Below are 14,006 nucleotides of genomic sequence, written 5' to 3' on the forward strand. Positions count from 1 at the left end.
CAGCGAGCCGCTGGTTCGCCGCTTTGATCACAGATCTCGGCCGCCAAGGCCAAGGTTTGTAGTCTTATCATGCGCTGCCAGGCACGCGAACGCGCATAGTGAACGATTTTTGTGAGGTGACAAATGTCCCGCTCTCAAAACGTGTGTCTGCGTGAGTCAAAATTGCAATAATGTAGTTCAAAAAAATGTCAAAGCTCACACCAAAAACGTGTTCGAACGAACACTCCCTGGCACGAACATTTTCGCGAGCTCTGATTGGCCTGTGGAAAGGCGGCCAGTAATCAGACCGTGATTCGTGCAAGGGAGAGCATTTCGCAATGTTCTGAGCACACAATTTGCAAGTATGTATGACTGAAGTGGGTCTATCTACCTTAGCCGTTTGGGAATTTGTGTGTGTAATGCATAAAATCATCTACTCTCGTTTTATTTCGTCCTTTTGGGTTTCGTTCTGCAAAAAACGAAAGCGAAATCAGACTCCTGTGCCTCCAAAAGGGTTGAAAAAAAGGTAATTAATCTCCGATCGTCCGAGGAAATATAGACAACTGAGAATGAATTCTCACGTGATAAATCGTGTATGGTATATTATTTTCATCTCATCATCGGACGTGTGTGTGGTGTATATGTGGAAAAGAATAAAGAAAGAAAGAAAAACTATGTAGATATATATAAGTACATAAAAATGGCGCACACTGGTCGGTATAAATTTGGATCGTGTCTTATTTCTTTTACCTGATACCTCTGGCCGCAACATCGACCACAACACGCCTGCAATAAGCCGGTGTTGCTCGCCGTCGAGTGGGTCGGGCTGGCCATGGGCGACGGAGAGCCGGGCCTCTTGGGCTGTCCGTTGTACGGCACCTCCATCTCCACGAACTCTCGGTCCTAATGAACAAAACTGCAATTAGCACGGCACGCAGCAAATAATAATACACCCAAAAATGAAAAAGAAGTGAGGTGTGGTTAGAAACGTTGAATTTTCTTCAGTTACTGAAATATCAAAGAGTCTCATTTCTAAGCTAAACCCTCTAAAATATTATTAGTAGCACAAATTATCTGAAAGTGGAATGATAGAGATTTGTTATTTGAAAAAATCTTATTACATGAAAAATTAACACTAGAAATTGACCGAAAATTCTCCAAAATCCAATTTTTCGAATTTTTACAGGTTACGCCCTCTTTTTTGAGTAAAGGAAATTGATTCATTACGGGGTGAGAAAAATTATGAAAATTTAATAGTGAGAAGATAAAAAATAGTTCTTTTGAGTCTTGAAAGTTGTTTTTAATTTTTCAAAAATTGCAGATTTTCGAAAGGGGTCTGTGTTTGGTCCAATTAAAGTGGAATGATACTGGGCAACAATTGAAAATTATTTAAATTGTTAAATTTGTTTAAATTGATGCCTTAAACAATGACCGATAAACAATTTGTTCAACAATTTGCAATAATAAAAAAATGACCTTCCTACAGTAAAAATTCAAATTTTGCCAATTTTCTCCAAAATTTACAGTGCTTGAACATATTTTCTTGGCATATTCCGATTCCTCTCGTCGAGATCTGTCCAACGGTGTATGCCACTTATTGGGGAAACTCTTGCTTTTGAAATTAAATCGGATTTCAAGTAAGGAGACAGCCATTACCATTTGAAAAGCACGCTAACTTTGCAGCCAATTTTCTCAAAAAAATACACTGCTTCTTAGGTCAATTTAGGCTTTAACTGAATCCTAAGGGACGAGTTTATGCATTGGCAACAAGCATTTTCCAGGCTTTTCCAGTATCATTCCTCTTTAAAATTCACCAGTTCAAAATAGCGTCAAAAACTTTATTTACAGCGCTACCTATGCATTTTTTAACTGTACATGATCCTTAGGGCCTAATCTGTTTGTGTGTTAAACGATTTTGCGGGGAAATTCACTATCATTCCACTTTAAAAGACGAACCAATTAATTTTTAAACCAAGAGTTGTTGCATTCGTGATTTTGGCATAAATCAATTTTTCATTAACTAGTCAAAAAACTGTTTCTCTGGATTATGGTTTCGTTGCCAATTGAAAAGGACGTAAAACTGCCTCGTTTCAAAACGGAGGCGCTGATGCACGCCGGGCAAAATCTGTTGCGGGCTATAAAAAGCGAGGCCGCGATTCATTGAAATTATCCAGCCATTTCCATAAATCATGTTGCCGATCGGATGGTGTTAAAACATGCACCAAGGGCGGGCGGTCGGTCTCTCGTCATAATTCACGGAGCAGGCAGAGACTAACAAGCCGCAGCCAATCTGCGCATTAATGCAAACGGCGCGATATTATGCTGTGCACAATAGGCGCCTGGCTTATCGATCCTTATGCAACCGGCATGACCCGGCAGGCAGACACGTTGCATAATTCTGAAAAGCCTGCCTGCCTGGCTGGTTGGCTGGCTGGCTGGCTGGCTTGCTGGCGAGACACCCACCCGTCTGGCTGCACACAATAATTGGCACTCGTTTTTGTGGCTCTTGTGCACAATAAATTTAATTTATGCTTCTGTCAGCAATTAATATTCGACATTATCAAAGGAAAAAAGGTGGTCTAAACACTCTGAAAAAATTGGATGACCTACGCTAATGGTTTCTCTTTCAAAACCATGAAAGAAATTATGAATAAATATATATTTAGCTTAACGAGCTGGGAGGTGCTAGTTTTTGCACCTTTCCAGTGGCTCTTGGGACAAATGTCTGGCGTTTTTAATCAAAGAACTCGTGCAGGGAGGCGAAAAGATTGGGTCCAAGCTCCTCTGCGGCTACTCGGGCTTAGAAGTATATTGGAACAAGGTGAGCTCATAGCCCACGGGATGTGCTGAGCAGAGAATCAAGGAAAGGAGGAGAGAGACCCAATCTTTTCAAATCTACGTTGTAATTAATTGATTTACAGTAAAATTCCTAATTTGGTGTCAGTTTAAAATTTATCACGCGACGCGCAGATATGGCGTCTGGATGAATACGGCGGGAAAGTTACAAACGTAAAATGAAATTTGCTTTGGAAAATCTATTATGAAAATTCCGTCAGCACAATGAATATTTTTGTTGTTATTTCTTTACTAACAGCTGATTAGCCAGGTAATTGGCGAATCGACCGTTTAGATGGCACATCAGGCTAATGGAAATGCAACAAAATACGCGGGAATTAAATTATTAGGTCGACACGCCTCTTTTTCGACGCTTCTGACTGGCCGCTGGACTGTCTCCTGATTGGCCTCCATTATTTCGACGCCATATTCACTTCTGACAGGCGGAAACCAACACAGAACGCAAACTGGCCCCCTGGTTGTTCAAATTTCGTTCTAAAAAATGACAGTACGCTGAAACCATAATCCAGAATAGACGCAAAAGTCCTTTTAAATTGAACGGTTTCGAACAGAGGTTGGAAAATCACGTGCAAACTCACTGTAGTCTTTTCAAGGCATCTGAGGAGGTGGTGATGTTGCAGCTCGAAGATGTCCTCTTCTCTATAATTTTCGTCGACCTCTAGGCCGGACTCTTGGGCCGCTAGCCGCGCCTCGGCAGCCTTTTTCTTGCTGACGAACGCGGCGCCTGACGAGGCTTTGGCAATGCGGATTCGCGCCAGTCTTGCTTTCTGTAAATGCAGTCCTTATTTGCCAACGGCCCTTTTGCTTGCGAAAAGGGCCTGCTGCAATGTGTCTAGAGAATGCTAGCAAGAGCAGTGAAGGAGCACGAGCGAGAAGTTGATTCTGAAGAAATGCCAGAAGTTATTTACACCAATCTCCATGCAACACTACTACCACAAAGCGAGATTTTTTTCAGGGCGAGTGGAGATTTAGATAGACAAAAAAATAGGGCAACACCTTTTATGGAAACAAAACACCAAGTGAATTCTGGAGACTGACTAAGTCAGAGGGAAGTGGTGCGTTTTGAATAAACCTTTTTTGTTCTCCACTCGAGGAAGGAAGGCCCGAAACGGAAACAAAACGAGAGCGGCTCGAAAATTCGCTCTCGCCTCTGCGGGTGCGAGCAGACAATGGAGGAAATATTTTTTTCAAGGAGGCATGCACACACACTACACAAACAATTAGCTCTCGGCTACTCTCTACCGAGCACAAAAATATACACCATAGACGAATAGAAAGAAGGGGTCGGTGGTCGGTCAATGGGGTGGTGAGGATTAAGGAGGCCGCCAGGGCCGGGGTTCGAGGCAACTGTTGATTTTTGACACAGTGGAGGCGAGAGAGGATGAATGAATGAACGAATGCGTTTACGAGTATATCGTCAGTCACAAACGCTGCGAATGTCTGTTTGCATCAATAATAACAATAATAATCAAATAACAACAGTAGCGAACTGCGAGGCAAAAACCAAAGGTATGGCAAGCGCTCCTCGCGGAAATGGTGGCGTCACTCGTCAAATGTATGCATAGAGACAATAGAAGTATAGGTAAAAGTTGTAGCAATACTAATAAGAAGGTCGTCGCACTGCTGATAAGCGCGTGCTCGCCGCAAAAGGGTAAAACGCATCAGGGCGCGTTTCGATCTGTCTCGCAGCAGCTTTTTACCGACTCGCGGTGGGCCACGCGTGGCCTTACCAGCAGTGCAGTTCGCAACTCTGCTCATGCAGTAATTTCGCAAGTAGTCGCCCCGTTCGCATCTCACGTCGTCACGGAATATATAATATTTTCTCAATGTATTTTGTAGAGTATGATAATTAATATATTGCTCTTGAGCAATATAACGACATGCAGAATGGATTGACCAATGAGCCAGTGTGCCAACTACTCAAATCTCAACTTCTAACTGTCAAAACTGCGCATATGAGTAAAGTGTGGAAAGATATATTTGTTTGGAAATTGCAGCAGATTGTATAATGTATATATGTATGTATATAGAGGAAGAGAGTAAAAGTTATACTTTACGCTGAGCTTGTTAGGGCTCGAAACGAGAAACAGAAAAGAAAATCTAGCAGAAAAAGACTAGGCAGGGGGAGTTGGTTTGCTCTTCCGTGGCTTGAACTCCTGAGCAGATCATTCGAAAGCTCCCTTTGCACCTCCCCGACATTGACAAGCTACACACGGGCGGACCGGTGGCGCCACAGGTCCGTATAGCGGTTAGTTAGTTTGTTAGTCACGCAAAAAAGAAACAGGGGTCGGGAACTAAGACCCTGCTCTGCTCGAGGCGTCAAGCGCAGGGAAAAGACGACAGGTGGGCTGTTGCTACTGAATGGAAACCAAATGTTCACACTACAAAACAACGTCTAAACTAAAAACTCGAAAATCAGCAACGTGAACCAAACTAAATATTGGTGAGAATCAAGTCGCGCCCGGCGCATCTCAGGACTCCGTCTGTGCGATGCGGCTCACGAGTCAGGCATGCAAAGGCAAAAACTGAGCTGTCAACACGACAAACACGATTGACTGGCTTTTTGCTCGGCACCCACTTTGCCTGAAACGCTTGCAGAGAATTTCCACACGTGAAAGAGTGAAGTCACCGCAAGAGAATCAGAATAATGGGTGTCCCAGGTTGAGTGTGCATCAGTAACAAATTTCCTGATTAATTTCAAAACGACTAATTATTGTGAGACGAACCAGAGCAATATACTGGTGTTTCACATGCTCACAGTGAGTAGTAAGTGCCTGTTGTTTCTCAACTATTTTACTCAAGGACTGGGAAATTCGGTCGAAATGGTAGAGTGTCAACGTCAACACCATCCCCAAGCGAATTCCTCGATCTTTCGCAACCTCAAGGCAGGTTCAGGTCCGCCATGGCGGCCTGAGCCCGATTTCACCGGTTCGAACCGGTTCCCAGCCCGACACAACAACTGATGCATGCCCGACGGCCGTTCGCGAGCCACCCCCGGTCGGAGCCGTGAGATTTTGTCGGACGACCAGAACGCAACCAATAAGCGGAGAAGCAACGGATAGTAAAAAGTCTCGACAGGGGGTTGGGGGTTCGGAGCAGGTCATGAGCGAGGCGCCGACGAGTACAGACCCTCTGCGCCTTCCTCTTGTCTGCGCGCTGGTTCTGGTGGTAGATGCGACTGAAGTTGGATACGATTACAGGGACCGGCAAGGCGATCACCAGCACCCCACTGAGAGAGCAAACTCCTCCCACGATCTTGCCGGCAATCGTCTTGGGTACCATGTCGCCGTACCTGCACATACAGATAACTCATCGTTGACAAATTGCCCGCCGAATTTTTGGCCCCTTAATTCTGGCAAGAATGCGGCAACGGCCCTTCCCACCCACGATTTTTTTTTATTTTTTTGGAGTTTGAAAGCAGTGAAATCGCCTTTATCGTCCCTGAATCCTGTTTTTTTAATCTAAATGATTTGGAAGTAAGTAGTCAAGTTTGTTTCCACACAGTTTTAAATTTTTTTGCCACCTATTCGTGTTAGAACTGAATCAAGTTTTTCCGCACGCTGCCGAAAAACAGAATGACAAGAATGCACCTCCCAAGAATCTCAACTCAACCGCTCCCGGCTGCCTCCGCGAGACGCGATAGCGCGCGAAAACGAGAGCACGACCGTCACGCAGGTTGCATACTCTATCCTTGAAGGAATCCGACACTGCCAGATTTATAATGCCGGCGATAATATTCAGATATTAACCCAAATTTGGGCGCTCACGAAAGACGGAAAAAGAGTTTGTACTTTAATTGCTTAATTTACGGGAAATCCGTCGCGGCGCTCATAAAAAGTTTGGCGTTTGCGAAATGGTTCGCGTGTTTGTTCCTTATGCAAATGGATTTTAACTTTGGTCGGAAGCCGGAAATGATGACAGACCTCAATTCTTGGCGAATGAAAACGTTCTCAGAACAAGAGAATTAATTTATCTTACAGGATTATGAATTTTAAATCTTGAATAATCGTGATGGAGAGAAACGTAAAATATAAATCTCTACATTTAATTCCTTGCAAAAACTTCAGCCGAGTTTAGTCGGAAAACTGAATGATTTTCATGCACCAAAATTTTAGACGATTGCTCAGACGGTTTTAGTATGTTTTAAATTGCATGAATATAAGTCGACCGTCTAAATTTCACAGCCCTATAATCTACTTTACAAGACTGGCGTTTATTTTTGACGCAAAAGGCACGCTATCAATAGCCGCGAGTGTTCTAATTAAACTTTGTTTACGTCCCCATTCGTCGTTAGGACCAATTTAATTTCAATTCGACGCGGAGCAAACCGATTTTCCGCGCGCGTGCAAAACAACCGCGTCATTTTACTTTCAGCGAGCAAATCCAATTCACAGCGGCGTGGCGTTGACAAATCTAGTTGCGCCCGGCGACCTCGCGCGCTTAATTGTCCGCGAAGGAGTGTCCGACGGTGTGTCGAAAACGAGAAACAGCGAGATAGAGAGAGAGAGAGGGCGACGAGAAAGCATGCTCTGCGCTCTTTCTCTCTCGAAATGACGTCACGCGCGCAGCTCAATCGATCACAATTCAGCCAGGCTGCTCTCTCAGTCAGTGAGTGTGCCACATGTGTGTCAGAAAAAAGACGAGAGGAGCAAATCACCGGTTAATTCGCTCGTTAATCGGCCGGCTGGCCGGCGGGACAATTGCATACGCGCGCGCCGCGCGACACCCGGCTGCCCCCGCCTAAAAAAAGCGAGCTGCCAGTCGTTAAACGCAGTTTGGCATATTGCCTCTGCCGCGCGCCGTTTGGCCCCACTCGCCGCGCGCCACCCTTTTCAATCCAAATAACAACCGCGGAATCTATAATACGGTTTGTCGCAACAGGTCGATGCAGAATTCAATAAAAAAAATGTCACCGATCGGTGGAGTTTGTCGGTGAAAGGCTAATTTAATCAATTGACCGAATTTTAACTGATTTCAATCAGTAAGCACTGACAAATTAATTAAACCAGTTATGGCATAAATTGAGTAAAATATAAAGAGCCATAAAATTAACCGTATTTTCCCGAAAATAATTTTTTTAACATCCTAGGAAAGACTTTGATTAATTTTGTAGAGGCTGTGAATGAAATTTATGGTCCGTTGGGACAAGTCGACATCAAATGAATGCGTTCTCAGATTTCCGTGGGAGCTGCCTGCTCTCTCTGTCTTTGTGTGTTTGCGCAAAGAACAAAACACGAAACTGGGTCTCAGCAACCATATTTCCACCCTTTCCCGGCAGGTCCTTATTCGCACGTCTCGTGTAGTGAGTAACGCGTGGCGGATACTCCACCAGCGGGCGGAAAAGGTGCTGCGTGCGCAACTTTGGGCCGAGGGAGCGCAGCGCGTGCTGCAGCTGCTGGATCGGCGGCCGGCGGATTCCTTTTTGCCTGCGAATAATGCGGATGGCTCTTTTTCTCAGCAGCCAGCGAGTGCATCCGCGAGAAGTCCCCTCGCTCCCCCCATTAACCCAATTCCACGCCGCCAACCAAATTATCTCGTTACGCGCAAATCTGTGCCGCGTTGACGAACAAAAATGGACTGCAATTTTCTTTGTTCGCACGAGCCGCTGAGCAATGGAGGAATAAACAAATATAGTTGATTTTCTAAAGGAGAGAAGTATTCCGAAAAGGCGGAGCCAGGTAGGAAGCAAATATGTTTGGGAATTTATATTACCAAAATTAATTAAGGTGACCTGCGGCTCGCGTGGCTTGTAGATCTTAAAATTTAATCAGTCAAAAGAATTTTTTATGAATTTTAATACTTTTTCAACTGACAGTCCTAATTAAATTGACCTAAGTAGCAGAGTAAATTTTAGCATTATTTTCAAAAGGTGAGGACTGTCTCCTTACTTGAAATCCGACTTTAATTCCCAACAAAGAGTTTCCCTGAAAGGTTTTATACGCTGTTGGGCAGATCTCGACGAAAGGAATCGAAATCTGCCAGGAAAACGTGGTCCAGCGCTTCAAATTTAAGATAAATTGTGAAAATTTAAATTGTTACCGTGGCAAAGTCCTTTTTTGACTGTTGCAAATCGTGGAACAAATTGTTTATCGATCAATTGTCACCCTGTATCGATCTACTTAATTTCAAATTTAAAAAATGTACAGTGTGTCAACAATTTTATGACGCTTTTACATTCCTCCTATCGATTGAGTGCAAATTTGTTTAGGAATTTCTTATTTACAGAATAAAATTCAAAGATCTCAAGTAAAGAGAAACACTCTTAGGTCAATTTTAAATACATAGCAAGGATTTTTCGGGGCTTTGCATAGTAATAGTTCATAAATCCTGTTTTAATAAATGATAACAACGCCACTTCCAAAAATATAGCTCAGTAGTTTATTTATTCAGTCTGAGACAAACGTTTATATCTAATCTATTTCCCCATCGATTTGACAAGTTAACAATAGGTCTGAAATCGTTGAAATCGTGAAAGGCCGTGCATAAAAAGTGAGAAGGGTCCAAATATCTTTATGCAAACAACACGGCTGACGATTCCCATCGATCACGCCAACCCGCGGCGTCTGACTGTTATATACATATATATATTCACTGCTTCGTCGCGAATGAAAAAAAACCTTCTTTTGTGCAACTGTTGCGTCGCCGAATTCGCGTGAGCTTCAAGTCAATCCACAACCAGCATACCAATGCGGCCCCGATACTAATTTCCTCACTGCTCGGCCGCGACTGGAGCCGAATAATGGGGATTCGGGTCTACAACTAGCGTCGATTATTATTTGCATTTTTCCCAATCAATCGGGCGTCTATATGTATGCATGAATGCATACGTCGGGACACACGGAAGCAATCGATTAAATCCGATTATTGCCGCTGTGTCTTATATTGGACTAACAAACCCACTTATACTCTTTCACTCACTCTCTTGGCCCGAGAAACGCGATCGTGAGATAATCTCTAAAGAGGTCACACGACATATAATATATACCGCCACACCAACTGGAGCGCCAAGAAACGCGATAGCGATCGGCGGCCGCCTCTTTCGCTACACCTGCGTGTGTTGACACCCAAATATTGATAGTAATGCTATGTGCGCCGCGCTTCTTTGCGTGCCACCACTCTCGCGATAAAATAAAAATCAGTATGTATATAATAAATCGCCAACGCCCGCTGCTGAAAACCGAATTAGCTCCGTAAATAGATCGATGAGCGCAGATTGCATGCTGCTTATTAATTTGTCTTCTGCCTTGCGAACTGCAAATTCCAATCAACTCAGATATAATTTTGCCGTATTGAGTTTTCAAATTAATTAGTCTGATTTAACAAATGAATTACAGATCATTTAAGGTAATTTCTCAGAGCCAATTTGACCACCGGCAATAGTATTTTTCCATTCTGTTTCATTTTCTCATTTTCCTGGAAATTTGAATTGAGTTGCATAGTTTCACTAATCGAATGACCGCATCGAACCCTTGATTTCGTAATTGAGATTTATAAAGCTGTGAATTTTTGACCTTTTATTGAGTTTTACGATTATGACGGTTCAAAATAATCTCTTTAGAATAATTTTTAACATTTTAACACAATTTTTGCGGACAAAAATTTGGTCTCGTCATGATTTTGAGAGGTAATGCGTATTAACAGTTCCCTCATTGAGATATAAAAAGTGAAACATTTAAAAAAAAAGTTAAAATCAAACTGGCAAATTCCGCAAAACCTTCAATTTGATCGTTTTTCACAACAAAATTGCAACTTTAGAATATTTAAAAAGCATAAAAAACTTTCCACAATTGGTCATAAATTTTAAAACCAATTTTAACTAAGCAATTAATTTTCTGACCTTTAAATTTAAAAAAAATTGAATTTAAAGAAACAGATAATTACTTGAAATGAGAAATTAAACAGCAAAATTTTACTGGATCAATAGGTCTAAATATTTGCAGTGAAATCAACTTTCCACAAGAAGAAAAAACCCTAAACTGGTCTAGAAAACCACCTCTAGGAAAATTGGGGCCTGATAGAAAGTTTGAGTTGCTCCTTCAAAGAGAAAAAATTAAAGAAATTGGATTTGAGCAACGTTTCCCTCAATTTCCTGTACCCTTTCACGAGCTTTGGAACTGTTTGAGTGGCCGTTCCACGTGACTTGAGTTCAGTTCACCGCTGCAACAACCGCGCGTTTGGGTGGGCAGACGTGGCCGGGGTGTCGCGCCCGCTCGGCGCACGAGACGAACGGGGTCGGGAATTTGCATAATAACGACTGTGTTTGAGGCTCGTTTCAAATTTATAAATAGAAGCGCGCGCTCGGCGCGGCTGCAGCGGCGGCAGATCAATCGAACAATTGAATTTCCATCGGTTGTTATGCAAATGTTTTACACGGGGCGCGCCGGGACGCGAATTAAAATTTTTGTGAGGCATTCTTTTCGCTCCGTTTTTTCCGTCCGATCGATTCCGAAACGCTTGCGTTTTGTTTTATTTTGTATTCACCGTGTTTGTGAGAGATTGAGAGGTACTATCAATTTCAGATTCCAATTTTTTTCCGATGTGAAAATTTCAATTTTCTTAAAGATTCCACAAGTGGCAAATTTTCAGCAGTGTTTGGAGGGTCAATTTTCTTTTCCACAGGTCTTCCGCGGTAAAGGAGACAAAGAATTAAAATTAAAAGTACCGTGTCTGCTATGAGCGTAATTTTTGACAGGGATGTAGACCTGTTGTTGGCTATTTTTTGCAGGGTTGCACCCGGTTTTTCCACCTCCGGTTTTTAATACTCATTTTTTTACCAATTTCTTGCGCAAGAAATGAATGTATTGCAAATTTCCCGAGTGAAAATATAAAATTTGCGGTCGGAGTGGTCAAAATTTCCTCTACTGTGCAGATTTTTTCTTTTAAATTGCCATTTGCTGCCTCAATTTCTCCTAAAATTGATCTCTGACAATTTTTCGAGTCGAGATCATGAGCTAATAATTAGAAAATTATTGAAAACTGAGGTGCAAACATTGCCTGCAAGAAACTGGTAATTTAAAAAAAAAACACCACTGCTGCCATTTTTTATAAACCTTGATTTTTTGGTGATGATCGAAATTAGACATTTCTTTTTTCTTATCGGCTCTTATTTATCCCGCAAAAGAGATGTGGAGAGACAAAACTGACTCGGTGGACCAAACATAGACTGAAAGGTCAGAAAATTTACAATTTGTGGACCTCTTTCTACTCCCTATTGAAATATAAATAAAAAAATATATTTTCCAGGAATTCCCTTTGTAATTTTTTATGAAATAAGCAGTTGTTATTTATTCTATATATAATTTCTACTTTTTACAAAAATATTAAAGATTAATTTGACGTGCTTTTCTATTTAATCCAATACATAGCTCCCTGATTTTGAATTCTATTAAATCTAAACTGCAAACTTTGAAAATGGCGCGGAACTGCGAGTCGAAAGCCAAGTGCCGAGCGTCGCGCGGGGCACGTGCTGGTTTTTTAACCCTTCCGTTTCCCCATTTTTCGCGTTCCGTCACACGGCGGCGGATTTTTTTTTTTTGCCGGCGCTCCAGCGAGGATGACACTCGAAAGCAGAATGACCCCTGCTGGCAAAAGCCAATTAAGCATGCTTCGCCGCACGCACGCATACATATACATATGTGCACAGCCGGCGGTGTGCAGCGTTCGCGTCCCTCGGGATTTCGCGAACCCAACTGTTCCGGTCCGGCCACAAATGGCGAAAATCAATCTGCGTGCCGAGTGAGACGAGAGACAGAGAAAAAGAACGAAATGCGTGTGTGTATATATAATATAATGAAACTAAAGCAACTCACGCGTCGATTCTCTGCTACTTCTGCTGCTCCGGTGACGCAGAAATTTGCGTCACGAAAACTACTCACGAGAGAGAGAGAGAGGGAAACGTTCATCACGGAAACGTCAATTCCTCCGTTTCGCTTGGAATCTTCACACCTGTCTAATCCGACGAGCACACAGCTTTTCGGAATTCGTCGATTATGTACATGCGAAAAAACCGATTCTACTGAAAAGAAGCTTTCTTTTTTTGTTTGTTTGTTTGTAAATTTAAATTGAAATGAAGTGACGCGATTTTTTTATTTTATTTTAATTCATTAAATCTCTCACTCGAAATTGAGTGAGAGAGTCACTGTTTTGAACTGAATTTTGAACTGTGGGGGATGGGGGTGAGTGCGGAGAAGGAAGGAGAGGCTACTCACCCGAGAGTCGTCATTGTGACGATGGTGTACCAGAAGGCGGCTGGAATGGAGGTGAAGTTGGTGCCCTCGACGTTCTTCTCGGCGTAGAACATGACCGTGGCGAAGATGATGATGGCCATGGCCAGCGAGAAGACGAGGAAGCCGAGCTCGGAGGCGCACGACTTGAGCGTGTAGCCGAGGATGCGCAAACCTTGGCTGTGCCGCGAGAATTTGAAGATGCGGAACACTCGGAAGACTCGCAGCGTGACGAACGCGCCGGACACGTCGTCGTTGTCCGTGATGCCCAGGCCGATGTAGTATGGCATGATGGCCACCACGTCGATGATACTCATCACCGAACGCATGAACTTGCACCTACAGCCACTCGCGTGTTAATATATAAATACAAAAATTGGAAAGAGAGGCTTTGATTCAGGGACATTAATTTGTTTGGTTTTACGGAAAATCGTACTTGTTTTTGTAGGGAATGATTCAAACGCAACCTGACTGAAATACAGGAGGAGAAATTAAGAAAAAAATGTTCATCTTTGTAACAAAAAAAAATTTAAATTCAACACAAAAGCAAAATTGATAAAAATAATATTTTTAAATCAGTATTATCCTAACTTTTCTAAGATCCTTGACAGTTTAGTTGTGTATGAATGCCTTTCCAAGCAAAAGGGAGAATTTAATTTCTATGATAGGAAAAAATGGAGTAGATAAATTGAGGGAAGGGGTTGGACAAATGTTTTTTTTTAATTATAAGTTTACATAAGTACTAGTTTAAAAATTTGCAAAAAAACTCCAATTGGCGGAGAAACTATACCCTAAGCGAAAAATTGTCCAACTCAGAAGTTGCATAAACCCTCATTGTCAGTGTTCAAAGTCGGCAACAGATGGCGCCACTGTATACTTTCTTAATAAATTTAATTTTAAGGCATTTCAGCAGCGATTTCGGACTCGATCCTGCTAATGTGCATTCTT

At 42.5% G+C, this 14,006-nt stretch overlaps 1 protein-coding gene across 4 annotated transcripts in view; it reads right to left on the bottom strand.

Annotated features, from left to right (window-relative positions):
- The window catches only part of Shal (Potassium voltage-gated channel protein Shal), a 42,573-nt gene that overhangs the window by 7,966 nt on the left and 20,601 nt on the right, over window positions 1-14,006 (bottom strand). For 3 of the 4 annotated variants that reach the window (XM_065496241.1, XM_065496240.1, XM_065496239.1), the window contains exons 5-8: window positions 13,044-13,397; window positions 5,965-6,127; window positions 3,414-3,602; window positions 730-882 (exon numbers count right to left, since the gene is read on the bottom strand). In XM_065496241.1, coding sequence (XP_065352313.1) covers window positions 730-882; window positions 3,414-3,602; window positions 5,965-6,127; window positions 13,044-13,397 — 859 coding nt within the window. Of the gene's footprint in view, window positions 1-370; window positions 449-729; window positions 883-3,413; window positions 3,603-5,964; window positions 6,128-13,043; window positions 13,398-14,006 lie in introns of all 4 variants that reach the window. The other variant, XM_065496242.1, reaches the window with a different exon arrangement.

Source organism: Cloeon dipterum, chromosome X (assembly GCF_949628265.1).
Source record: "Cloeon dipterum chromosome X, ieCloDipt1.1, whole genome shotgun sequence".
NCBI classification, from domain to species: domain Eukaryota; kingdom Metazoa; phylum Arthropoda; class Insecta; order Ephemeroptera; family Baetidae; genus Cloeon; species Cloeon dipterum.